This window comes from Dipodomys ordii, unplaced genomic scaffold (assembly GCF_000151885.1).
Source record: "Dipodomys ordii isolate 6190 unplaced genomic scaffold, Dord_2.0 Scaffold23, whole genome shotgun sequence".
Classification (NCBI taxonomy): domain Eukaryota; kingdom Metazoa; phylum Chordata; class Mammalia; order Rodentia; family Heteromyidae; genus Dipodomys; species Dipodomys ordii.
The window spans coordinates 7,013,486-7,041,420 of NW_012267239.1; the positions used below are offsets into that span (position 1 = coordinate 7,013,486).

Below are 27,935 nucleotides of genomic sequence, written 5' to 3' on the forward strand. Positions count from 1 at the left end.
CGGCCCCGAGATAGGCAAGCTCCCTCTGAGCTGGTGCCGGTCAGGCTCCCAGGCTGGGAGGAAGCATCTGATTGCTGACCAAAGAGGCAAGGCGCCCACTTCTGCAGGGGAAGGAGTGGATCCTGGGCCGCTCAGCCTGCGAGGTGACCCTTGGACCCTCGGGAATGCAGTGGGTCACGAACAGCGAGTAGAAGGAGCAGGAGGAGAGCAGGACAACGCACTGCCAGGGAAAGCTTTGCTCCTTGCCAATGTGGTTCCAGCGCGTCCCAGACAAAGGGCAGCCACGGTGGCAAAAGGTCTGCTCCTGAAGACTAGACCCAGAGCAACACTAAGGGATATTAAGAGACGAGACACTCCACTGCCATGCGCGGTGGCTGTTCATTGGAACACACAGGGACCAGGGCCCCGTCTGCCGAGGCTGGAAGGTCACAGGACAGGAGGCTCCCACCGCTCCCGTCGGCCCACTGCAGAGCCCCACTCAGAAGAGAAACCCTAACAGGGAGTCAACACCCACAAAAATAAATACTGCCAACAAAAGTCCTCACACACACACTCACATTCGGACTTTTTCTGGGAGAACCAAGAAAGCCTGGCTCCTCGGATCCTCACAAAAAGTGGAGACCTGAGCCACAGCTTGTTCAACAGGAGGGGTGTGTACACCTGGGCAAGACAGAATCAACCCACCTTGTCCAGACATAACAAAATCATCATCCGGCATGTTACAAAAGTGGCTCCAGGGAAGGTGGAAGGTGCCGGAAGCCTGCATGGGAGCTGAGTGGGGCAGGATGGGGGGGGGAGGCCCGCGGCACGGGACATGGGGGAGGAAGGTGGGGAGGAGGGTGCCTGGTCTGCCAGCCTGCTCACTGGTGGAGATGGGCCCTGTCGTCCGGGCGCTTGATGTGGATCCGCCGCACGCGCTCGATCCGCTCTCGCTCCCGTTCCTCGTCCTCATCCAGGTGATGGGAGCGCCCAGCTGCCCCGCCGGTGGCCTCCAGGAGTGCATTGTCAGGTCCCCGGCCGTCCTGGGCCTCATACAGCAAAATATTCAGGGTCTCCTCATAAATCCGGGCTTCGGGGAACTCCACCTGTGCCCCCACAGGGGGGGAGGGCAGTGGGTTAGTGTGATTTACCAGGGCCCGCCCACTCCTGAGCCCGCACACAGCTCAGCAGGGCCCTGAGGACCGAGGAAGATGCTATCATTTTCAACACAGGTATTTTCCACAATACTTACATGTGGTAAATGCAGCAGAGACCAAAGAGGCATAGTAAGACAAGGCTCCCCGACCCCGTCCCCTGCCTGTCCCCTGCCTGTCCCCCCCCTTCCCTGCCCACCCCAGCCAGTGTCTCTTCTTACAGATAACACATTTTATCCTGAATCCCATGCATGTAAGTATTTGTACATATACACTACACATTTCAGAAAACAAAAGCTGAGGCAGGAGGGTCAGAGGTTCGAATCTAGTTTGGGCTGCCTAGTAGCCCTGGGCCTCTGCATGTGTCCCAGGCGTAAGCTGGAGAGCACTCCCCGATTAGACTGGACAATGCATAGCAGTTCATGTTGATGGGTGGTGTGTCGCCACTGGCAGGGCTACAGGTGTGCAAAGCACGCAGGCTTTGAACACAGACACTGAAACCACCTTCTTTCTGAGCAGGCATGCGCTGGGGGCCCTCAGGAAATGGCACGAGCCTTCCTTGGCAAATCACTGTTTGCCTGTCCTCCTTGTGGAGCCCTGGATGGAAGGAGGGCGGCGCACATGTGTTCCAGGTATGACACCCGGATCAGACTCGGCCTTCCAGGGCGCGCTTCTCTTAGACGCCAGGAGGGAGAGAGGGAGCACTCTCATCTTCCTCACTAGAGCCACCAGGAGAGACCACGCCGCAGCAATGAGGGATCTGAGAAACTGCGTCCGCCATTCGGCACTGCCAGCATGGTGGGCAGACACGAGGGCAGCGAGAACCCCTCAAGTCTCGCATGGCTGGAGGAGCCAATGGTGTCTAAGCACACACACACAGTGGAGGGCAACTCCTGCTTTTCTGTCCTCTACATTCTTGCACCCCCAGCTCAGCCCAAGCCACCCCACAGCAGCAAGCAGAGCCGGAAGGAGTGAAACGTTCCTTTTGGATGAGAAGGCTCCTGGTCTCAGCAGGTGGGGAGAACTCCTGCTTTTTCCTGAGCCTCGTGCTGGGCCACCTCAGAGATAGGTTAAGGAAGCCAAAGAATCCATAGCTATAGCTACAGCCCTAATTTGCTGGCCATACAACAAGAGGAGGGAGCCCAGGAAGTTGGGAAATACTGAGAAGACTGTGGGGAAAGGGAGCTTGAGGGGCTGAGTGCCTAGACTTGGGCCAGCTGTGGATCTGCGCTACTCCGAAGGGTACTGACCAATGGGGTCAGCAACTGCATGGCTCCAGATGCTGCCCCAGAGCATGGCACGCAGGTGGGACATGTCTGAAAGTTTTCAAAACTGGAGTTTTGTCACTGGAGTCAAAACCCACAGAAAGGCTGGCCGGAACATCAGCCTAAACCCAGCTGGGTCAACTGCCAGCAAAGAAACCAAAAAATGCAGCCGGGAGCCAGTGGCTCACACCTGTCATCCTAGCTACTCAGGAAGCTGAGATCTGAGGATCACAGTTTAAAGCCAGACCAGGCAGGAAAGTCCGTGAGACTCATCTCTAATACAGCACTACAAAATTGGGAAGTGGCACTGTGGCTCAAGTGGTAGAGCGCTTGCCTTGAGCTGAAGAGTGCAGGGACAGCGCCCAGAGTTCAAGCTCCATGACCGACCGAAAAAAAAAGCCAACTTTTTCCTTAGGAAGAGACCATGACTGAGAGCATCAAGATGTCAGGACACAGTTCAAAACCAGTCAGCTCATGAAGAACAAAAATCCCAACCCCTGTGCACAAAGCTAGTCAACAAATGTGTGCTAATGCCAAGCTCACACTGAGGCTAGGGTCCCCAAAACATTCCAGCAAGCAATACAGAGCAGACACAACAATGTAAAGAACTACACGAACATTCTAGAACACACGCTCACTCACCTGACAGGAAGGGCTCAGTGAGGGTGGTGAGGATGAAGCAGAGGTGACAGAAACAATTCCATCTCAACAAAAGTAAGGACAGGCCACTAACACACAAGTCAGGCTCCACTGTCATCTATTCTGAGAACCCGAGTTTCAAGAACCAAATGGATAGTGCATGCGTTGAAGACCTGCTTCAACTTTAATTCTGGCTATCCACACCCTTTCCAACTTAACCACAAAAGACAAATTATGCCTAAAGGATTTAGTAAAGCACTTGGGATGTTGTTTCAAGAAAGATGTCAGCTCTGCAAGAAACTGAACTCAAGCAGTGACTTGAGCACAGTTCCCAGAGGTTTGGGGTAGAGACAGGGGCAGCTGTCCATCTCTGACACCAACCGCATGGATCGTCATGGGCAGGAAAGGAGAAGGCATGAGGAGGGCTGGCCGCCCAGCCTGGCCCTACCACTCGCCGGTTTCACAGACCCAAGTGCAGACTTGTTCTGGAAGCCATCTGCTCATTCATACACAGCTGAGGTCATGCCATGCCATCTCTAGATTTCTTTGCTCCTTATTAAGCTCTAAAGATTAGGAACCTTGATTTTTTGTTGTTGTTGTTGGTTGTGGGGCTTGAACTCTGGGCCTGGGAGCTATCCCTCGGCAATTCAGCTCAAGGACAGCGTTCTACCACTTGAGCCACAGTGCCACTTCTGGTTTTCTGAGTGGTTTATTGGAGACAAGAGTCTCATGGACTTTCCTGCCTGGGCTGGCCTTGAACCTCAATCTTCAGATCTCAGCCTCCTGAGTAGCTAGCATTATAAGTGTGGGGCCACCGGTGCCTGGGGAAATCTTGATAGTTTAACTTAGTCAACACGATGATTATCCTTTTTATATCCAAGGGAAGGTACAACCCAAGTGTATTTTAAAAATGATCATGTCAAGATGGAGTCTAGCGCTGTGAAGGTAGCTCAGTGGTAGAGTGCATGCCTTGCAAGCATGAGGCCCTGGGTTCGATTCCTCAGCACCACATAAACAGAAAAAGCCGGAAGTGGCACTGTGGCTCCAGTGGTAGAGTGCTAGCCTTGAGCTGAAGAGCTGAGGGACAGGGCCCAGACCCAGAGTTCAGGCCTCATGACCGGCAAAAAAAAAAAAAGATGGAGTCTAGTTACAGGAGGAACCCACATCCTTAAAAAACTTCACAGGAGACAAGAGGCATGATGCACCCTGCTAGTGAGGCACAGGCAATTCTGGCTCCCTGCTGTTTTTGAAACAAGAAAGAACCTCAGTGCTTTCCCTTTCTTGGCTACCCTTAGAAACAATCTCTGCCGAGCCGGGTGCCAATGGTTCACGCCTGTAATCCTAGCTACTCTGGAAGCTGAGATCTGAGGATCATGGTTCAAAGCCAGCTCCTGCAGGAAACTCCATGAGACTCTTATCTCCAATAAACCACTAGAAAACCAGAAGTGGTGCTATGGCTCAAGCAGTAGAGTGCTCACCTTGAGCTGAAGAACGCAACAGCGCCTAAACCCAGTTCAAGCCCCACGACCGACAAAAGAAAAAGAAAAAGAAACCAAGTCTGCCGTTTAGGCTATCTCCTGAATAGGAGTTCTCAAGTCAGCACTGTGCTGGAGAAGGGAAGTGAACACAGACTGAGCAAGAGCCACTGTGAGCTGGTGGCCACTGAAACTAGATGACCGAACGTGGAGATCACTGTCACTGTCTGTGTCTAATTCTGTACATGATTCACATTTTCAATAATATCCGGGGAAAAGGCCTTTCTCTTGGTCCTCTGCACTTCTTTCATTTGTGCCTTGCTTGAGACCGGCTCAGAATCCCACAGAACTATGTTAACCCCCAAAGCTGCACACACAATAGTAACCTGAGCAGGTGAGTGACAGCTGGCATGCGGGTGACTAGAGGCATGGCAATCCACTTGTGACACAACTGCTCTATGTCACAATACTCAGGTTTCTCTTAGATAAGCGGAGAAAGAAATGACTGGGTATATAGTATAGTATAACAAACAGAGGAGAGGGGGAGGAGAGGGGGAAGGGGAAAGAGGACAAGAGGAAGGGATGGATAGGAAGGGAAAGGAAAGGGAAGGGGTGTCACTCATAGCTCAAGGGCAGAAGGCCTAAAGAGAAGACAAGGGCTCTTCAAGTGGAAGATCTGAAGTTCAAATAACAGCAGAGCAGATCTCTCGCAGTACTCTGCTTTGCAGAATGGCTTGCCAGTGGAAGTAAAGGGAGAGGTCAAGAGTGCTGATTTGAGCCAGACACTGGTAGTTCATACCTGTAATGTTATCTACTTAGGAGGCTGAGATCTGAGGATTCTAGTTCAAAGCCAGCCCAGGCAGGAAATTCCATGAGACACTTATCTCCAATTAAACTAACAAAAAGCCAGAAGTAGAGCTATGGCTCAAGTAGCAAAGTGCTAGTTTTGAGCACAAAAGCTTACCAGCACCCAGGCCCTGAGTTCAAGCCCCAGGACTGGCACTAAAAAAAAAAAAGTGCAGGTTTAGAGAGGATGACATGAAGGAAAACCCAGAGCCCAGTTCATCCAGGGAGTTGAATGTGGCTGGAAGGAAGCAAGAGGGCACATACACAGGCCCTGGGATCGGAGGGCAGCTCTTGGTAGCGGGCAAGAGCAGGACAGACAGGCGGCAAGTATGTGGTAAGTGGCGACTAGTAAGTCAAGATCTTGGAGGGCATGGGATGGACCAGCGCTGTCTCCTGGAGGAGGAGGAGGAGGAGGAGAAACCAGCGCTGTCAGAATGACCAGAGGAAGACAACACTGCAGCTGAACACATACAGGCACAAGGCTAAATCTCAGACCGCATGTACAGAAAAGTGACCGGGCCGTGGCATGGCTGTCTCCACTTGCTGGGCATCAGGAGGGAACACCAGACCCTTCTCCAAGACCTACAGTGACTACTTTCCAGGGTCTCACGTGAGCAAGCACAAGGCCAGGAAAGCATTTTTAGGGCTTCCTCATGAGTGGGAAGAGGCTGTGTGCAGACCTGCAGAGTGGCCACTAGGCACCGCGCTCTCCGGCCTCTTACCTTGGTCTGCTTCTTCTCGGTGGCATAGACAATGGAAGTACAACAGACTTCGGCGATCTTGCGGCCCTGACCATAAAAAGACCAGCAGCAGATCTCATCCCCGATGACGTCCTTTATGAACAGGACCCTTCCGTTGAAGCGCAGAGACAGCTTATCAAACAGTTCAATGTTTTTCAACATATTGTCGTCAGAATTGCTGCAAAAAGAGCATCCCATGAAGTGACAGCAGCTGTGCACGAAACACCCTACCAGGTTCCCTCTCTCCTGTCTCACTTCCGCTCGTGCTAAAGCCAAGAGAAAGGCACTTTCCTTCTTCGCTCCAAGAAGGAGAATGGGAGGCCAGAAAAATCCAGCAACTGTCCAAGGCCTGGGTCTCAGAACAGACAGCTCCGGCCCGCAAGCTTGTGCTCCTAACCAGCGTGCTTGAGCCCCATTACACTTGCCCTACCCAGCTGGAGGCAAGATGCTGGGATGCAGGGCCTCCGGGCACAGGACCAGTGGTGGGAATCACTCCCCCCCCCCCCACGGGGCAGAACCGTGCTGCTCAAGGGACACTTTAGATTACAGGTCTTCAACTACTTCATTACCTCACTCGTCCATCCCTGCAGCCCCTCCTGCTCCCAATCTCCAACCCTGACTCACAGCCCCATGCTCCCAGGGGATCCACAAGGTATGTACATATCTCCAGATGCTGTGGTGGCATTGTGCAATGGAGCAGCAACTTTGGAAAAGAGTTTGACAAGCCCACAGTGACTAAACTCAATTATCATGGGATCCAGAAAAATCTCACTCCTAGCTAAGACAAATGGAAAGACATGCACACCAATCTTGCACACATACATGCATAGCGGCACTTTTCAAAATAGCTAAAGGCAGCCAGGCACCAGTGGCTCACACCTATAATCCTAGCTACTCAGGAGGCTGAGATCTGAGGATCACGGCTCAAAGCCAGCCCGGGAAGAAAAGACCCTGTGAGACACTTATCTCCAATGAACCACTCCAAAACCAGAAGTGGCACTATGGCTCAAGTGGTAGAGTATACACCTTGAGCTTAGGATCTCAGGGACTGCTCCCAGAGTTCAAGCCGAAAGAAAGAAAGAAAGAAAGAAAGAAAGAAAGAAAGAAAGAAAGAAAGAAAGAAAGAAAGAAAGAAAGAAAGAAAGAAAGAAAGAAAGAAAGAGAAAGAAAGAAAGAGAAAGAAAGGAAGGAAGGAAGGAAGGAAGGAAAAGAAAGAAAGGAAGGAAGAAAGGAAGGAAGGGAGAGAAAGGAAGGAAGAAAGAAAAAGAGAAAGAGAGAGAGAGAAAGAGAAAGATAGAGGGGAAGGAAGGAGAGGGAGGGAGGGAGGGGAAGGAAGGAAGGAGGGAGGGAGGGGAAGGAGGGAAGGAGGGAAGGAAGGAAGGAAGGAAGGAAGGAAGGAAGGAAGGAAGGAAGGAAAGAAAGAAAAGACAATAGCTAAAGGCAGAAATTACTCATGGCTACAAAAGCGTAAGCAAAATGTGGACGAGCCACACAGTGGAGTATTATTTGGCCATAAAAAAGGAATAAAGTTCTGATGGGTGCCACAACATGAATGGACCCTGGGGAATAGTATGCTAAGTAAAGGAGACAGGTCACAAGAGGGCATACGTTATGCGATTCCATTCATGTGGAATGTCCACAAAATACGTATCTACAGAGAAAATGCAGATTAATGCCTACCCAAGGCTTGTGGGGCAAGTGGCTGCTAACGGGCAAAGAGTTTCTTTTGGTGGTGATGAAAATATTCCAAAATTACAAAGAAGCGATGGTTGTATAACTCTGTCACTGGTTTAGAAGAGCAGGTTCTAGAGCACTGTGGCCTACAAGTTCTAGCTACCTCTCTGTGTGCCTAGTCCGGAGGTGCTGAAGGGAACTTACTTGCAGGCTGGGCCTGGCTGGTGTGAGTGTGTGATATGGTTTTCCTAGCTAGCCAGTGAGGCCTGTGTGGTGGCTGACTCCTTACCTGGTATACGAGTATTTGTTGTTACTTCTGTTGTAGAGCAACTTCACGGCTGGCTGTGGGTTGTTATAAAAAAAAAAAAAAAAAGTTACTCAGCGTGCAGGTGCAATGAGCTGAGGGTTTTCCAGAGTGCTGGGGCCCTGCCAAGAGCAGAGGTGGCCATGGCTACAAGCACAGCTTGCTGGCGGGGGAGGGGAGGGGAGGGAGGCGGCCAGGCCCAAGGGCAACGTGACGGGCGCTGTCGTTTCCTGCTCAGGCCTGGCGGTGGCAGTTTCACATGCTTCTGTCTCAAAACTCACATCTCTGTGTCTGGTAGCAAAGGAAACCCCACAGGCGCCTCCGACATACCTTGTTGGAGGTGGCTATAAGTTTTTGTTCCTCTTTGGATGAAGTGATGACAGGAACCTTGCAGAATGGCTCGTAAGTGTCTTTGTTCTGCTGGAACAAAACATACTTTCAGCCAGGCGCCAATGGCTCATGCCTGTAATCCTAGCTATTCAGGAGGCTGAGATCTGAGGATTGCAGTTCAAAGCCAGCCCGGACAGTAAAGTTTTATCTCCAATAAACCACTAGAAAATGGGAAGTGGTGCTGTGACTCAAGGGTAGAGCACTAGCCTTGAGCTGAAGAGCTGAGGGACAGTGCCCAGGCCCAGAGTTCAAGCCCCACAACACACACACACAAACACACACTTTCAGCCTAGGTGGTCTGCCTTGTGAGGTGTGCTGGGGGGAGAGAGGGAGCTTTTCAGCCAGCCTGGCAGACAACAGGCTTGCAAGAAAGGTGGGGCAGTCACGGCAGGAGGAGCATGCTTGGTGTCTAGGGCCACTCCACACCAGAGGCTCAGCAAGCGCTAACAATGATGATGCAGCTCTCCACGCAAGAAGCCACTAAAACTAAGCTCTCAATGTAGAGAGAAGCCTAGTTTCACCAAGGGCTCCTATAAGCCCTATGACCACAGAGGAATAAGGAAGAAGAATGAGACAGGTGAGCTCAGCAGACAAAAAGCATCAAACTAGGAGGCTACCTGTTTGTCAGTGGCTCATACCTATAATCCTAGCTACTCAAGTGGCTGAGATCTGGAGGATCAAGGTTTGAGACTAGCCAGGGTAGAAAAGTCTGAAGACTGTCTCCAAAATAACTAGCAAAAATCTGAGCTGAGCTGGGCATTGGTGGCTCAGACCCGTAATCCTAGCTATTCAGGAGGCTGAGATCTGGTTCTGAGATCACGGTTCAAAACCAGTGTAGTCAGGGATGTCTGTGAGACTCATCTCCAGATAACTACTAAAAAATAAAAAAGCCAGAAGTGGAGCTGTGGCTCAAGTAACAGAGTGCTAGGCAAAAAAATTCAAGGACAGTGCTGGGGCCCTGAGTTTAAGCCCCAGGACCAGCACAGAAAAAAAGCAGAGCTGAAGGCATGACGCAAGGGGGAGACTGCCAAGAGAGCACGAGCAGGCTCAGAGTTCAAACCCTTACATGACAACATCATCATCGTCAACAAACACGGGCTTGGAGGCTGGAAAGCTGATGCAGGCTGAGTGCTGACTGAGGGGATGGACAGCAGACACCCACGCTATGGGCAGGGAGGAGGCTGCAGAGTCCTCAGTGAAAGCTCCTGTGCAGTGGGGTACAGGCAAAGAGCAGAGCCTGGCTTCCCGTCAGTGAGACCCATCCATCCATCCCCTCTCTCCATGGGCCCCCGCCTCTCCCTTTCCTGGAGTGGCTTGAACAGCAGAGGACAGGGCCAAGTCACTATTCTGGAAAGCGGGGGGGGGGGGTGTTGGTTAAATGAACATCTGTTCTGGCTCTTCCTCTACTCGCGCTCCAGGGGGCCAGTCACATGCTTCCGCCCCACCCCAGCCCCCAGAAGGCTGTGGGGCATTTCTTGGGAGCAGGGTCTGGCCAGGTAGCCTGGCTGGCCTGAGACTTGAAATTGTTCTGCCTCCACCTCCCAAGAAGCTGGACAGCAGTGTGTGCCATCCCGTCCAGACTTCTGGTAGGCAGGATCTATCCACTAAAAATGGGCTTACAGGTTCAGACATGTGGGATCTGCAGTGAGAAAGCTGGCCTACCACCCAACCACAACACCCATGGGACAACAAGGACTGCTCACACACCGCAGTACACCAATCTTACGACTCAGGAGAAGCTGACAGAAGCCAGCACAAAGAACAGAAAAAGTCCAAGAAGAGTCAGACTGAGAGGGGCAGCAAGTAAACCTCACATCCTTCCAGCTGACAGAGAGGGAGGACACAAAGAGGGTAGACAGGTAGCCTCTGAAACAACTGTAGCTTTCAGAGAGCAAGACAGCTCTTCGAAAGTAGAAATGTAATAGCAAAAATGAAATATGACCCAGAAGGGTTGAAAAGATAAAACTCAGAAAGCAGAAGACAAAGGCTGCGTGAGAGAAGCTGGAATCTGCTCTAGAGGCAGATGGAGGTCTTACAGAAATAGAACCTGGTGGAGAAGAAGCCATCCAATGTGAGACTGACTCTCTTACTGAGAACAGAGGGACTGAATTTGGGGGGGCATATGCTTAGAAATCAAGCAAATGAAATCGCCCCAGGCTGAACTGCCAACCAGTTGTACAATCATAATGCAAACTGATACAGCTTAACTGGGGGGAAGAGACAAGAATGCAAACTCATCTGTTCACAGTAATGCCAGTAGACAACATCAGAAATGGGAGAGTCAGTAAACAGCAGCACAAGCAGCTCTGAGGAAATCACAGTAAAGTGGCTACAAGATCCTGCGTGAGTGAGGTTGGTTGGGAGGGGTGTGGTGGTGTTCCTGCGGCACCATCTGACTCCCTGCAGACATAACTTAAAGGATGAGGGGAAGGCTGCAACCCTAGATTAGATTTATGGTGGTCCACAGTTCGGCAAAGGCCAGTGCCTCCAGGAGCTTGACACAATGGGCACTGCTCCAGCTGAGGGCCGGACACAGCCCCGTGTGCCTGGGGAAGGCACAATCGAGTACCACACATATACAAACTGAGGCTCTGCAGCAGCCAAAGGGACTTTCTGGTTCTGCGCTGTGTGGGAGCCTGGCCCACAGTGAGCGGCTGCAGGTGACGTTTAGAGGCACGGCCTTGCAGGACTGCACTGTCACCAGACCTGACCCCAGTGGTCTCCATGTGGGTCCAGCTGAGGAGAGCTGTCTGCACCGTCCGCAGGGAGCCATTACTCTGCCCCAAGTCTCCGCCCCGTGAGTCACTCATCAAGGACTTCGACATCCACAGTAGAGGGCCCAACAACACGGGGGGCTGAGGACAGCAGCAGTCAGGAGCTTTTCTAAAAGCCTTCAGTACCCCTCAACCCACAGTGTCCCAGCAGAGGTAGACTAGGGCACCCCCTGGATAAAATGGGTTCAATGCCACATCCCAGCAAGACAGAAAGAGTGCCACCCACTGCATTCGGACTCTCCAGTAGTACAGTTATTCTTAGGGAGTCCCTACTTTGGGGTTACTCTGGCGGGAAGACAGTCTCCAGGACTGCGAATGTGAGGTACGCTCACTCGCGCTTTGCAAAGAGGAACGAGGAGAGGAAGTGTGCGTGGTGGAGGAAAGGGGTGCCCACTTGTAGCGCCGCCTGGCACTCTTCCAGCAGGCCCTGGACGAGGTAATACTTGGCTTCTGCGAGCAGCTCCTCGATCTCCCGGCGACTCTCGGGCAGCGGCACGGCCCCGTCCCGAAGGTAGTTGAGTATGGTCCCGAAGTGCTTCCCGCAGCGGTCAATGAGGATCCAGCCTGCGGGGGAAGGAGCTAGTTACACGGTGCCCTCTGTGGGGGCGCGTGGTGCGCCCGGGGCTGTCTCCTTACTCACCCCTCCTTCCAGGGGAGAGCAGGTGCACCCCCATATTGTCTATGTCCAGACCAGACCCATAGCCTACAGGTCCTGGGGGGCTGGACACACCACCACGTCCAGCCCCACCCCCAGGCCTAAAAGCATGTCCGCAGTGTCCTTAAACACCCCCAGGGGAAAGGCTATGCCCCCAAAAGCATACTGCCATGCTCACCTTCACAGCTGAGAAGCAGGGAGCCCAGCCTTGTCCTCAGACTGCCACCTCAGGCTCCCCAGTACCAGCACACGACATCACCTGCCTGTTCACTTCCTGCCTAGTGGCAGTGTGAAGACCAAAAACCCTGCCACCCAGCCCTTTGTCAACATGGGAAGGCGGGACCTGGTTTATTAGATGCAGGAAAATATCCTGGCTGCTGGCCAGAAGCAGTCAAGGAGAGGGGTCAGGGGACTCATCTCCTCTGTCTCCCCTGGTCTATGGTGCCTGAACTAGACTGCAGAAGGGTTTCAATTCCTCTCCCACAATGCAATTCACCAGATAGGGTATTTGGAGGAGCCAGGCCTGGGAAGAGGCAGAGGGGGAGTGAAGACCAGCAACCTCAACAGAAAATGGGAAGATGGGCCGAGAATGTGGCTTGGTGGTACAGTGTTTGCCTAGCATGCACAAAGCCCTGGGTTCGATTCCTCAGTACCACATACACAGAAAAAGCCCGAAGTGGCACTTTCCTTTAAGTGGTAGAGTGCTAACCTTGAGCAAAGGAAGCTCAGGGACAGTGCCCAGACCCTGAGTTCAAGCTCCAGGACTGGTGGGGGAAAAAAAAAGAAAGAAAATGGAAAGTTGGACATAGAAGTCGAGCAGATGGGCAAGCCTCGACCTTCCTGACCAGCACAGTGCCCTGGGCGAGGAGCTCCAGTGTCTCCTGTGACCCCTTGCTTGCTCTTTTCTTCCCTGACTCCCAACTTGAAGAAGGGGGGACTTGGGCACGCCTCGGAGCCCTGGGCCGCTGGGTCAAGAGCAGCACATGTACCTTCTTCATGTTCCTAGTCGCAGCCTGGCCACCTCTCCCTGCCCCGTCGTGCTCCATCGCCAGTCCTCACTGCCTGGCCTTTCCGGCTTTCTCCTTTACAGCAATCACAATGGGGTTGCTAAGAGGCCATGTGTCCGTTCTTCTCTGAGTCTGTGTGGCCTTCCTCTGAGCACTACCCCTGCCCTCCTGCTCTGGCTTCCTGAGCCCTGCAGGAAGAAGAATGCTGGACTGGGCGAGTCCAGCCCTGGCTGCACGGAAGGAAGAGGCCTTCACAGGCCTGGGAGATCACAGTACCCTGACGATGACCTCCAGATGTTCTCCTTCCTGGCTGCTTTCCACATCTGACACAATGAAATCCAGACTTAACATCTTGCACAACTCAGCTGCCCACCGAAGCAGCATGCAGGAGTGAGTGAGTCTGGACTGAGGAGGCTGGCTGGGGAGCATGCCCTGCCCCCAGGGATGTCCCCCACCCCCCAACCACGAGTGGCTGGATAGGAATGTGGGCCAGGGCTGTCTGAATTCTGACATTCCAAGCAATGGCAGAAACTCAGATTTTCTTTTTTTTCCTCTTTTTTTTTTGGTCGTTCGTGGGGCCTGAACTCTGGGACTGGGCGCTGTACCGCAGCTCTTCAGCTCAAGGCTAGTGCTCTACCACTTGAGCCACAGAGCCACTTACAGCTTTTTCTGCTTATGTGGTGCTGAGGAATTGATCCCAGGGCCTCATGCATGCACCTTCCAGCCTGAAACTCAAGATTTTCTGTGAATCTCATCTTTATAGGATGGTAAGCTGATTTAAAATTTCACCAATCCATCATAGAGCCACTAAAATGCACATGCAGGTTGAATTTGGCCTTCAGACCACAGCGTGCAGCCTGGGCTCCCCAGAGGGTGCTGAGGGGTGAAAAGACAGTTGTTTGCTTCCCTGCTGTGCTTTTGAGGGAGGATCATTTCTGCAGTTCAGCAAATAAAAGGGTCTCACAGAAACTCAATGATATGCCCAAGTCGGGGAGGGCAGGACCACCAGCAATAAGAAACCTAGGCTTTAAGAAAAATGGTAACTAGCTGGGCACCAGTGGCTCACACCTGTCATCCTAGCTACTCAGGAGGCTGAGATCTGATGACCGCGGTTCAAAGCCAGCCCAGGCAGGAAAGTCTGGAAGACTTTCATCTCCAATTAACCACCAGAAAACCGGAAGTAGTGCTGTGGCTCAAGCTCTTCAGCTCAAGGCAGGTGCCCAGGCCCAGAGTTCAAGCCCCATGACCTACAAAGAAAGAAAAAGAAAAATGGTGACCGAGTCACCTCTGGTCCATGTCCTGCCTTTGGTACAGGCAGCAGTCAAGCTGGGGGAGGGGGTGGGGACTCCAGGCAACAGCCCAGAGTCTTCATAAAGGAATAGGAGGATGGTGACACTGGGCTCCAGCTCAAGAATGTGTTGAGGAAATGCTTGTGGTGAAGGAATCATACTTTGGACAAATAAGGGCAAAGACGCAGGCCACTCTCTCCATGAGGTTTCACTTATTCAGAAGTTAAAATATTTTGGTTGCTTTCAAAGCAGGAATCTATCCCTGAGAAACTGCACGACGTCTGCATGTAATGTAGGACAGCAACAGAACGTCAAGCGCTCCATGCTGGGGGGGGGGGGGGGACCTCCCACTGCCAGGGAGCCCTCAGCCATTGCAGGTCAGGCACAGGACTCCAGCAGCACGGCAGAGCCTGAGAGCTGGGGCCCGTGTTGACAACTAGCTCTGCCACATACTTGCACCTGCAGCAGTACTTTACTCGACCTCTCTGTCCAGCAGCCTCCAAAATGGCCTCAAGAAAGGGCTGACACAAAGCTAGAAGGTGAGTGCACAGATGGCACATAGCACCAGGCCAGTCTTGGGCATCTCACCATTCCTGCTGAGAACAGAGCAGGAGTGGGGGCTTCAGGGGCGAAGGGTGCTCTGGGGGTTGGACCGCTAGGCTCACCTCCTGCCAGCCATGCAAACACACCACTTATTTCCTCTCTGGGGATGTCCAGATGTCCTTTTCCTTCTATCCTCGTTCCAGGGGGCATCTGCAGGCCTTTCCTTGTCATACTAAGTTATTTATAACTGTTGTATGAACTTGCCTGATCTTAAAGGTGACCTGAAATACTCATTAAGAACGCAAATCTGAGGAATCTGCCTCATTCCTGAGTCTCAGTCTCTAGGTCGGGATCTCTGACCCAAGACTGTAGACATTTTACACCAGATAGCTTTGTCATGAGGGATTTCCACAGGTGATGTAGCAGCACTCCTGGACTCTTAATGCTCACCCCCAAGTTATAACAACCAAAAATATCTTTAGACACTATCAACTGTTCTCTAGGTGAGAGAGAGGGGGGGGAAGAAAAGGGGGGCCCCTGCACATGTTTATAATCCTAGCTACTCAGGAGGCTGAGATCTGAGGATCACAGTTTGAAGGCAAGTCCAAGACAGTAAGTCGCTGAGAGATTCAACAACCAATTAGCTAGCAAAGAAGCTAGACTGAAGTGCTAAGAGTACCAGCACCAGTCAGTGAGAAAGCTGAGAGCCTGTGGCCCTCAGTTCTAGCCCTGGTACTGGCAAAAAAAAAAAAAAAAAAAATCAGACTGGGAAAATGTATCTGCAACACAGAACCACGAAGAAATAGGATCCAGACTGTGCACTTCTGCAAAGAAGAAGCAAATAAAGGAAATGTACAAACAAAATGCCGCCAAGCAGTTAAAGATGAGACCCAAACCAATAACCATAAAAAGATGCTCAGCACATTAGAAATTAGGGAGCAAGACATAAAGCCAGACCATATGATTTTGTTGTCATTACTGTTGCTTTGAAAGTTTTAGCAAGGATTTATTTTAGTATAGCAGAAAAAGTAGGGAGAAAATAAAAGTCCAGAGTATGACAGGGTAACCAAAGGCTTGGCAATAGTTAAAAAAAACTTGACAGCACCCAATACTAACAAAAACCTAGACCACTGTGTGCATGTAAGCTGACGAAGGGGAAGGTGGGGAGGGGGGTCCTGGAAGATGCTGTGCCCCGGTGGCCTGTTGGGAATAAACCAGTGCAGCATTCAGGAAGTAAGAGGCTGGAGGTAAAACCTTAATGCTGCACCCCAAGGTGGCAGGGTGGGACCTGGTCCCAAGTCTCCTCAATTAACGAAGTAAAATAGGGTCTGCTGTGTGCACCATGGTGCGGCAAAGGTTGGGAATCAGTGCCTTAGAGAAACTCACATGGGTACAGGGAAGGCATTCAGGAAGGTTAGCATTCCCAATAGGCCCACTGGAAACTACCTATCTGGCCAGGAATCATGCATGACTCCCTCAGAGGCAACGTGCTTCTAGAATGGAATGCTACCAAGCTAGAGCTATGTATTCATGGTTTCAAGTCACAAGCACCATGCTAAATAAGCAAAGAATGCACACAATATAGAACTACTTACGAAATGTTCAAAGACACAGCACCAAGACATGGTTCAGGGAAACACATAGCTGTGGCAGACAATACCTAGAAAGGTCCACCTTGGAGGTCCCTCGTCCTGGCTGCATGCTGCACACCTGGCAAGCTCTTAAGGACCAGAGGCGCCTGCACACCTGCCTCTCTGGGCTGAGACGCAGGCCCTAGTATCGAAGTCTTTGAGTGACAAGATCACTCATAACCCCAAGTAAGACTAGGAGACACCTCTGGAAGGGACAGAGGCAACAAGCAAGGTACAAGATAGGCCGTGCTTTATGCCTGCTCTGAGCCGTTTGAGCGGAGTGTGCTCATCATAAAAAGAATGACACTTCTTTGATCTAGCTTACGTACTCTCTAATTTTGAAAGGATTATCCAGCAACCTGAAACCATGCAAGGGGGAGAAGCTACAGGAAAAACTCCAAGCCAGTGCTGAAGGGGATTTAATTCTTATTTCAAACAATCCATGGGACTAACCATCATGGTTTTTGTTGTTGTTTTTGTCAGTCATGGGGCCTGAACTCTAGGCCTGGGAACTGTCCCTCAGTTCTTCAGCTCAAGACTAGCACTCTACCACTTGAGCCACAGCACCACTTCCAGCTTTTTCTGCTTATGCGGTGCTGAGGAATCGAACCCAGGGCCTCATGCATGCAAGGCAAGCGCTCTACCACTGAGCCACCTTCCCTGTCCCCTACCCACGATGTTGACAGGGGTTGGGTACAAATTCTAGCATTACCCACCCTTGGTGGTTCACGCCTGACATCCTAGCTACTCAGCAGGCTGAGATCTGAGGATTGTGGTTTGAAGCCGGCTCAGGCAGAAAGCTAGGAGTGGAGGTAGGGGTCAAGTGGTAGAGCAAAAAAGCTTGAGCAAAAACAGCTCAAGGATAGAGCCCAGGGCCTGAATTCAAGCCCCAGTACTGGTGTGTATGCACACACAAACACACACTGCTAGCACTGGGGAGGAGTCCGGAAGGCCTGCTCACTGCCAGCATGTCCTCAGCAGAATGTGGACCCGCAATCCCTCCTCTGAAGGGCACAGTGACACCCCTTCTCATCCTGCTCTCCTCAGGAGGCTTTTCCTCCTGGCTGCCCTGCCCCAGGCAGGATGACCAGGTCATTAACAGCTGAGAGCATGGTCACGTGCTTTCTAGTATCTTCCTTCAACCTCCTAACTCCACGAGGTTTTCTCCTTCACCACTGAGAAAAGAGGGACAAAGAAGAAAACCGAGGCTGGCCCATTAGGCTGCCACATGCTCAGGTGATGCGCGGCCCCAGAGCCCATAGCAAAGTTTGGGCAGCGGACGGCTGAGAGGCAGTGAGTGCTGGGGTCAGCAGCTTCACGTTTTCTAGCCCTATGGTGTGGTCTGGACACCGGATTGCTGAAGTCTTGCTCCTCAGTGGAATGGCAGTCAGCTTCCACCACATGTGGGGGAAGGATTACATGAATGCTGTATCATGAGCAGTATCATAGTGAGAAAGGAGGGGGTGGGGGCTCGAGTGGCAGTACACACATAACACACTCAGCGTGTCAGTGACCACACTGATTTCCCAGAGCCCGCTGCCAGTGGCACTGGGCAAAGGCCATACTTCAGCAGGGGCTTAGAACAGGCGCAGTCCGGCTGGTGCGCATGCGTACTCTTTGTCCAGCTGAGTGGACATCTATGGTATTAGGCCTTTCTGGAAAAGGCCTCCACTTAGCCTTCAAAGCCACTCAGCTGCTCTTCCGGAACCCCACCCCTCAGGACTGGGTAGGGAGGAAGAAAAACCCCAACAATCCCGGGATCTCAGATAGTATCTGCTTCCTTCTGTGGCTAGGGCACCATTGTCTTGATTTCCACAAATCCCCCTGGGCAATGCGGGTGCACGGCAAAGGGGAGCCTCCCACTCACAAACCACTGACCATGCTCAACCACTGCCTGACCCCAACCCAAGTTCACGGGGCACCAGGCAGCAGGGCCTCCGCCTGCAGTCCAGCCTGCTCCGGAACTCAGAGGGAAATGCCCTAACTAGCCGGCAGTGCAGACTAAAGAGTGCAACGTGGCACTCCAGGGCCGCGAGCCCACCACCTAAGTCAAAACTTGCCACTCTCTCAAGTGCACATCCCCTGGAAGGTGGGGCCCAAGCAATGCAGGCCAAGGAATGAAGGACAGGGATGTTTACACTTCACCAGGTAAAGGTGGAGCCCCGCCCCGCCCAGTGCTCTGAGACGATTCCAGGTGCAGGGAGGTGGTTCCACAAGAGCACTTTAACCAACTGTTTGCCTTCTACAAATGCGACTTTCCACCGGAAGAGTGTGTGTACACAAGTGCGTGCGTGCGTGCATACACATACACACATACACACAGGCACTGAATAGACGAACGCCAACTACTACATACCAATGGCTTCACGGAGTGGGATCAGTGGACCCGTTCTCCACACCAGAAAAATGTGACCTTGAGCACTAAGCTACTTGGTTAGGCCCATTACTAACTAAATGAGGAGCCAGGGCTCAAATTCAGGCTTACTAGTCTTTGTCAGGACCCCGTGCTGGGGGGGGGGGGGGGAGGAAGGCCAGAGAAACGTGTCTCCCAGGCCCGAGCATCACTCTGAAGTCAGGAACTAAAAGGACACTATAGGACACCTAGCCTCACCTCCATTTTAGAAAGGCAGGCTGGGGCCTGAAGGAAGGAAGTACTTTCTCAAAGTCACACAGCAAATCAACTAACAGGTCCCCAGTCCAGGTAAGTCCTACTCATCATCAGGCCCAGACCCCAACCTCACTTCCTTCACAAGCACTCCCAGATGGGACCTAGTCTCCCTGGGACTTTCGGGGCTCCTCGCCCACCAAGAGGACAGGGAGCACCAGTCACACCTGTTCATCTTCTGAGCAGACAAGTGGGTCCTGGGTGTGCCAGGTGGTGGAGGATGTGCAGCCAAGCACCCTGCCGTGGCGGTGGGGCGACTTACCTTCGCTGTCGGTGAGCACCTCCATGCGCCCGCTAAACATGGCCTTGAGCATGGTGTCCTGCTTGGTGAGCGTCTGCATGGTGGTGTAGTACAGGGCTCCGCCCACGTTCAGCTTCACGTACTTGGAGCTGGGACTGGCGCCCTTGAAGGAGGTGGTGCGGGTAGCAGCCGCCGGCACGGCTGAGCTCACCACGCTTTCTCCTGACATCTCTTCCTGCCAGGGGAGAAGATAGGGTCACCAGAGGGAGCCTGGCTGGAACACCTCCTGTCAGCCTGTGGGCTCCATTTGGCCCCCAGGGTTGTTTGCTCAGTTCATGGCATTTAAAAATTAAAAGTTTGCTTCTCATGCTGAAAACGCAGGGGGGAAAAAAATCTGAACTTCTGATGTCAGAGACCACATAAGCTTGGACGACAACAACAGTGGGAGCCAGGGGATCGGCTGCCCCAAGGAGGGGCAGGGTAACCCCCGCTAGACGGTCTCACCTCACCTAGACAGGCACTAAGAGTTTGCTGTGAATTCTTGAGTTGTAAGAACTTCCTTTCTGTCCAGTGCCAGAATAAACCGACCACCCTGGCTACCTCCATCAGCAAAGTACTTCCCAGGTCCCTCTGTCTCCCCTCACGGCCACATACCATGAAAACTCAAGGCACCCTCTTTGTACTAAACTACAGATGAAAATACACTTTTATAATGTGAATGCAATCTAGCTCCCACTCCCAACGCTTCCTAAAGGGCAGTTTTCTATGCACAAACAGAAACTCTTAGAAGTTCTCAAAAAAATAAGAAATTCTAAGACACCAGAGCCTGTGACAATCTGACAGCAATGCTACACAGAGCCAGGTGCTGGTGGCTCATGCCTGTCATCCTAGCTACTCTGGAAGATGAGATCTGAGGATCACAATTTGAAGCCAAGCTGGGCAGGAATGTCTGTGAGACTCTTATCTCCAATTAACTACCAAAAATCCAGAAGTAGAAGCTGTGGGTCAGGTAGAGCACTAGCTTTGGACAAAAAAGCTCAGGGACAGTGCCCACCCAGGCCCTAAATTCAAGCCCTAGGACCAGCACAAAAGAAAGGATAGCAAGAGACACTGAGAGAAACACAAACACACACACACACACACACACACACACACACACACATAGAGCAGACAGACACAAATGCCTGAGCTAAGCAGGCATGGGAAAGTAGACTGGCACTTGCATACGTACTCCAAGAAAAAGCTTTTTAGACTGATTCTGTGAAGTTCACAGCAGGAGATGTCTGGGGCCTAGCACTGAGAAAGCAAAAAGCACCTCTGATGGTCAAGGGCAAGCCCAGCCTTTCCCAAGAACAGGAACAATTTCCCAGGACTTCGCCATCAGACAAGGCAGCTCTGGGGCTGTGTTGCCACAAGACAAAAACAAGACCATCCCACAATCGTGTCCGAACACATACCAAAAAACATGAACGGTATCCAAAACGCGAGAGCACACAACCACACCCCTTACGCTGGCTAATGCGAGGCTCAGCTGCCTCTGCCAATGATGGCTTCACCTGTCTGTCCTTCTACCTTCCAGACAGGAAGCACAGACCAGAGCCACAGAATCAGCCACCAGCACAGCAGACAGCACAGAACAAAGCCCCTCCCTCCAAGCCCACCCAGCATCTGGAATCCTTTCCCAGATGCCTTCCTTCCCTCCCTCCACGCAATCCAGAGGCACACCCAACAGAATTGGCGTGCAGCAGGTGATTTCAGACGAGCCGGCACTCACAGCACAGAACATTACTTTCTGTGTGTGGGTTTTCTGAGACAAGGTTTCATTGGATAGCCCAGGCTGACCTCAAAAATTCTGGTCCTCGTGCCTCAAAGTGTTTCCAATGTTGGAGGTGAAGGTGTGCACCACTAACGCCCAGCTAGTTTTTTTTTAAACTATTCTGGAAAATGACTTTGATGCCTTTCTATCTTTTCCAGAAAGATTTCCCATAGCAAAGGTGACGTATTTATGACTGGTAAGGCAAGAACGGCACTGCCGGCGGGGGAGGGGCTGACACAGTGATGACCTGTGACAGCCAAGTAAGAGTGAGCCATGGGCAGCTCCAGGCACCTCCCAGTTCCACAGTCCGTGGGCAGGCCTCCCGCCCGCCAGCCCCCAGGGAGGCCTGGAATCCCTTGCGTCAGGACCCCTTGGTGTGAAAGAGAAGGAAATATTTTCTCAAGAAATTGTAGCTGCTGCTCAAGTGAAAACACCCAACAAGGTGTGCTGGCAAAGGCTCCAGCTGAGCTGCCTCAGCAGAGCAGACAGCCCACCCAGGTGAGCTTATGGGGTGACAGAAATGGCCGCTAGGAAGAAACCTAGAGGGAAAAAGAGTTTTATCGTCCTGTGATTGGGGTTTTTTGAACCTCTTTTTTTGGTGGGGGGGCACGCTAAAGGAAATAGATCCAAAAATGAAAATACTTTTCTAGCATCCTTTGCAAACCTAAATCTACATCATTTATATGTTCATAGGACATGGCCCATCATCTTGTATGGAGTCATAAAACAGACAAAGAAAGACTCAACATTTACTGCACATGCATATTTAGAGCTGTCAAAACCTTCATGAAGTGTCCTTTAACTGTACAGCTGGATGCATGTGGGTCCCGCTCTGGTCATGGCAGAGATCGCTGCTACCAGCTCCAGAAGCCATCCCCCCTTCATAAGTACCACCACATGTGACTGGGAAATCCAAACGATGCTAGTACTTACTGTCACTTTCATATTGGGGATTCAGATACCAGGTCCCAGACAGATGTGGTGGTGCACACCTGTAATTCCAATACTCAAGAGGTTGAGCTACACAGCCAGACCTATCTCAAAACAACAACAAAAGGTACCCCGGCGGCACAAAGAATGCTAGTCAGTGATAAGCTAGTCCAGAATCCCTCATGCTTGGCGTATTTAGAACCATGATTTGTAAATAAGAAAAGTCTCGCCGGGCACTGGTGCTCACGCCTGTAATCCTAGCTACTCAGGAGGCTGAGATCTGAGGATCTTGGTTCAAAGCCAGCCCGGGCAGGAGAGACCGTGAGACTCCTATCTCCAATAAACCACCAGAAAACCGGAAGTGGCGCTGTAGCTCAAGTGGTAGAGCGCTCACCTTGAGCTGAAGAGCTGAGGGACAGCGCCCAGGCCCAGAGTTCAAGCCCCACGACCGACAAAAAAAAAAAAAAAGTCCCATCTCAGGCCAGGTGCCGGTGGCTCACGCCTGTAATCCTAGTTACTTATGAGGCTGAGATCTGAGGATTGCAGTTCAGAACCAGTCCAAGCAGGAAAGTCCATGAGACTCCTTATCTCCAATAAACCACCAGAAAATGGGAAGTGGTGGTGTGGCTCAAGTGACAGAATGCTAACCTTGAGCTGAAGAGCTGAGAGACAGTGCCCAGGCCCATGACCAAAAAAAAAAAGAAAACAATTCTTTCTTTTTTGGGGTCAGTTGTGGGGCTTGAACTCAGGACCCGAGCACTGTCTCTGAGTTTTTTTGCTCAAGGCTAGTTCTCCAACACTTTGAGCTACAGCTGCATTTCCAGTTTTCTGATGGTTGATTGGAGATAAGTCTCACAGACTTCCTTATCCAAGCTGGCTTTGAATTGCAGTCCTCAGATCTCAGTCTCCTGAGTAGCTAGGATGCAGGTGTGAGCCACAAGCACCCAGCCCATCTCCTTTCTTTAAAAAAAAAAAATACAAAAAGAGAGCTACACTTGTAATCCTAGCTACTCAGGAAACTAAGATCTGAGTATTATGGTTCAAAGCCAGCCTATGCGGGAATGTTTGTGAGACTCTTACCTTCAAGTAACCACCAAAAAGCCAGAAATGGAGCTGTGACTCAGGAGATAGAGCACTAGTCTTGAGCAGAAAAGCTGAGAGACAGTTGCTAGGCCCTGAGTTCAAGTACCATTACATACTGAGTTCAAGTACCAGTACATACATACGTATGCATGCATACACATACATATACACATACCCCACAAAAAGTCCTGAGAAAAGAAGCAATGTGTAGTTAAGGACTGGGGAGTCAGGCCTGTATTTAAGCCCCCAACTCTGCCACTTAATAGCTTGGGGGTGTGGGTGAGATACCTGAATCTAGTCCTATCTATCAGCTGGGGCAATGCCCTCCTATCCCTGCCGTGAAGGAGACTAGAGGAAGTACTACTCAGTTTAGCCCATGGCTCTGAGTAAACACTCAGACAGGAAACACTCATTTATTATTTGGAATACTCTCAAAATCTCCAATTAGCTTCTCTTTGGAGACTGTTCCCAGCTCTAATGACAGACTGAAGACTGACTTACTACAAGACAAAGGCAGAAGTCTTCCTGATCTGGCCCATGACTCCAGATCAGCACAGCAAAAACCCAAATACCAGGAGGGTGCTCTTGGGGAGCTGGCAGTGGCTGATCAAGTTCTTCAGTGCAGCCAGGCATTGGTGACTCACACCTGTACCCCTAGCTACTTAGAAGGCTGAGAACTGAAGATAGAGGTTCAAAGTCATCCTGAGCAGGAAAGTCTGTAAGATTCATCTCCACTACACCACCAAACAAAAAACAGGACTGGAGGTGTGGTTCAAGCGGTAGAGTGCCAGCCTGAGCACACAAAAAAACTCAGGGACAGAGTCCAAGTCCTGAGTTCAAACCTCAAGACTGGCACGAAACAAACAAGTCCCTTAGCCCGAGCTACAGTGAACTGAGGACACAAAGCAGTGGGACTATCATTCCACTCTCCCTAGGAGGCCCTCCTGCAGTTCCCAGGGATCCTGTTACCCCAATGCCCTTCCAAAGGTTTGATTTCATTATTCATGAGGCTAAGAGAGAGAGGGGGAACAAGAGTGCAAACTTGGTTGCAAGAAACAGCGAACTCACTAATACTTAAGATATTGCTGTTGGAGTCAATCAGTTTATTCCAATAAGATAGGCAAACCAAGGCTCATCTCTTGCCTGTCTGCCCTCAGTACTGCTACTGCTGATTCAAAACAACTGTCTACCAGGTCTCACAATGGAGTCACTAGAGGGAATTTTAAAAACTACTGATGTTGCCAGGTGCCAGTGGCGTGAGCCTATACTCCTAGTTAGTCAGGACTGAGGTCTGCAGGATCATGGTTCTAAGTGAGCTCAAGCAGCAAAGTGTCTGTTAAACTCCATCTCCAATTAACCAGGGAAAAAACCCAAACATCGGGAGGTACAGCTCAAGTGGTTGAGAGTAAAAAGCAAGCTGTGACCAGCAAGCTGAGCAAATGCAAAACCCTAAGCTCATGTCCAGTATCAGCAAAATAAAAAATTGAAATAATACTGATATCCAAAGCTGAACACCAGTGGTTCACTCCTATAATCCTAGCTACTCAAGAGGCTTAGATCTGGAGGACTAAGGTTCAAAGCTTGTCTGAGCAGAGAAGTCTTTGAGACTCCATCTTCAAATTATCCAGCAAGCCGGGCACTGGTGGCTCATGCCTGTAACCCTAGCTACTCAGAAGGCTGAGAGCTGAGAATCACATTTGGAAGCCAACCTGGATAGGAAAGTCTATAAAAGTTTTATCTCCAGTTAATCACCAGAAAACTAGAAGTGGCACTGTGGCTCAAAGTGGTAGTCAGAGCTGGCCTTGAACAAAAGAACTCAGGGGCAGTACCAAGTTCAAGCCCCAAGGCTAACAAAAAAAAATACAGCAAAAAAGCTGGACTAGAGGCATGGTTCAAAGGTTTAAGTGCCAAAAGCAAGCTGGACAAGTATGAAGTCCTGTGTTCAAACCTTGGTACCAGAAAAACAAAAAAGACACTAAGATACTAATGTTACTAATATCTGGTCCTACTCACTGAGACACTGCTGCCAATGGGAGTCTGGCCTAGGCAACAGAATTTTTAAGTTCCACCGAGTGATTCTAATGTGCAGCCAATATTGCAATGCTCTGTGCTAAAAAGTTCTGTAACCCTTAATTAAGCTATAATTAACTCAGTGGTCTTGAAAAAGCTCTTAGACCTCTTGCTCTATTGGCCCGTGCATTAAAAACAAACCAAAGCACCATAAATAAAATTAAACCTCACTTCACAGCTTCAGCGTCACAGTCAGGAAGCAACTGTGCAAAAATAGAAATTAGCTAAAAGGCCAGGCCCTGGTGGCTCACACCTGTAATCCCAGCTACTCAGGAGGCTGAGACTGAGGATCTCGGTTCAAAGCTAGCCTGGGAAGGAAAATCCATGAGACTCTCATCTGCAATGAACCACCAGAAAACTGGAAGTGGCACCGTGGCTCAAAGTGGCAGAGAGCTAGTCTTGGGCAAAAGAGCTCAAGGACAGTACCAGAGCCATGAGTTCAAGCCTCCCAACCAACACAAAAAGAAATCAGCTAAAAATGGAAAATAATTGACTTGAAGAGAAAGTTGGGCAAGGATGATAGGAACAAAGACCTATGTCTGTAATACTATCTCATGTGTGAATGTGAGTGTGTGTATCTGTGCACAGAGGGAAATGATTGAGAGCCCTGCACATTTGGATTGCAACCCCAGTTCTACCACTTTCTTCCTGATGTTTAGATCTGCAATTAACCTAATGGTAATGCACTTGGCACCTAGCTTAGTTTCCCTTCTATCCCTCAAGCTTTAAGACCAGCTGTTCCCAGCCCTGGTTGCTAGTCACTTGTGTGTGCTTTTAAAACATGACAGTGCCACTCCACCAGTGGCTCACACCTGTCATCCTAACTACTCAGGAGGGTCATGGTTCAAAGCCAGCCTGGGCAGGAAAATCCCTAAGACTCTTCTCTTCAATTAAACCACTAAAAAGTCAGAAGTGACATTGTGGCTCAAGGGATAAAGTGCTTACTTTGAGTGGAAAAGCTAAGGGACAGCACCCAGGCTCTGAGTTCAAGCCCCAGTGCCAGCACAAAAAAAAAAAAAAAAGCTGGTGTCTGCCTGGGTTAAACCCCTGATCAATTAATCAGACTCTCAAGGAGGGGGAGAAGCAACAGCTCAGTAGCTGGTGTTTAAAAAGCTCTTCAGGTGATTCAGATGTATTGCTGGGGCTCAGTATCACCAAGTTAAGTAAGTTGTTTGTGAAACTAGCTCTTGACCGAAAAAACCACAAGGGATCTGAGGGAAGAAACAAACAAATAGGGCTTGGGGAAGGGGGGATTCTTACTGCAGGGAAGTTTAACAAACACTAGGCTAAATGCAGGGGTAACAGTTCCCCAAACCGAGGGTACTGCTATAACTCTGAAAAGTCTGTTTCATATCTACCAAACCATACCACATCAACTACCTAACTATAACATTATTCTGCACCCACAACTTGCTTATAAGACAGTAAGTAATAATTCCCAGTGGATGTTCTTCTTTTCTGGTTAGCATACAACATTTCTAAGCTATTTAGCTCAAAGAGTCTACATTGTTGTTACCAATCCTACTTTTTAGGGAAGAAAACCAAGAATGAAAACTATCAGTGCCTTCTCCCTTCAATTCATATACCCCCTTCTCATTTCACAGCCCAAATCAATAAATCACCAGTCTCTGCAAGGAACAAATACCGACAGGCTCCAATCCCCCCTCACCCCACCACTACCACCAGGCTGTCTGTGGCAAAGCTTTGAAAATTTGGTCATTTTTAACTAGCACCCAGGTGATGTCTGTTGCTGGCCTGGAGATCACAGTTACTAGAACCACCTGTTTAGGCAGCCTCCCTTCCCTGAGATGGGGGTTTCTTTAGCACAAAATGGAAAAGCGAATTCAAATCGATTTAAGTCATTTGTCTTCAGCATGGAGTTGATCTTTCTTCTGAAAACTGGATCTGCTTAGGGGAGTGGTCAGTGGAGGAGGAACGAGAGACTCTATTCAGGCTGATCTTTGGTCATCTACACCCGAGGACAAAAACAAACAAGCAAACAAACAAAAAAAAAAGCTATTCAAGAGCTGAACTCAACAGAAACCTTCCCACAGCTGAGACTGCGAGGTGAGCTATCCCGAGGTGTGGCCACGCACCCGCCTCAAGGAAAGTGACTGAGAAGAAGAGGCAGCCAGGCGGCCACCGGTGTTGGCTCCAGACTCGAGGGCGAAGGTACCCGGACCTCAGACGGCTGGCAGAGCCCGTCCCCGGATTCCAAAGCCCGGAAGGAACTCGCCCTCGCCTGCGGGCGACCCCAACCGCTTCACACCAAGGCTGCTCACCTCACCCCTCCACCCACCATCCTTCTTCACCATCCCCCCCAAACCCTCACGTTGAACACCCAATGTTGTCTCTTTGTTCTCCACCATCTTCCACTCAAGACTTAGGGACCCTACAACTCCTCCCAGGATCCCTACCAGCCAAGGAGACGGACGGACAGACCCAGACTGCCAGACACAAACACCATTTCCCCACTCAAAGCCCTTCTCCACCCCCCCACTTCCGGCGTCGCCCCCCGACCCGGCCCCTACCCCAGGCCCCTCCGCACCCTCCACTCCGCCGGCGCCGGGCTCCCGCGGCCGCCCCGAGCCCCCAGCCCAGGGCCACCGCCCTCCTCACCATGAAAAGCCGGAGGACGCCGGAGTCTCCAAAGCCCGACTGAGAGGCAGGAAACTCCCTGCTGGCCGGAGCCGGAGGCGGAGGCGGGGCCGTGGGCGGGAACTTCCGCTGTTCCCATCTCACTTCCGCCCCGCAGAGAGCACCAG

The 27,935-nt window shown here is 51.0% G+C and overlaps 1 protein-coding gene across 2 annotated transcripts; it reads right to left on the reverse strand.

Annotated features, from left to right (window-relative positions):
- Positions 1 to 19: 19 nt before the first annotated feature.
- On the reverse strand, positions 20 to 27,872 carry Kctd10 (potassium channel tetramerization domain containing 10). Of its 2 annotated transcripts, none has more exons than XM_013014481.1 (7): positions 27,790 to 27,858; positions 19,293 to 19,506; positions 11,635 to 11,804; positions 8,407 to 8,496; positions 8,062 to 8,114; positions 6,081 to 6,276; positions 20 to 1,085 (listed from the first exon to the last, which is right to left on the reverse strand). In XM_013014481.1, the coding sequence occupies exons 1-7, from the start codon at positions 27,790 to 27,792 to the stop codon at positions 861 to 863; spliced, it is 951 nt and encodes a 316-aa protein (XP_012869935.1). In that variant the 5' UTR covers positions 27,793 to 27,858; the 3' UTR covers positions 20 to 860. The 2 variants fall into 2 exon arrangements, with proteins under 2 accessions (XP_012869935.1, XP_012869936.1); XM_013014482.1 differs by having other exon boundaries at positions 488 to 1,085; positions 8,407 to 8,493; positions 27,790 to 27,872.
- Between the last annotated feature and the right edge of the window lie 63 nt (positions 27,873 to 27,935).

Excerpts from the sequence above, each read along its gene's own strand:
- Kctd10 (XM_013014481.1), bottom strand. Across the intron at positions 11,805-19,292 it reads GGTGCTCACCGACAGCGAAG|GCTGGATCCTCATTGACCGC; the intron begins GTAAGTCGCCCC and ends CTTCCCCCGCAG. Across the intron at positions 8,497-11,634 it reads AGTGCCAGGCGGCGCTACAA|CAGAACAAAGACACTTACGA; the intron begins GTGGGCACCCCT and ends GTTTTGTTCCAG.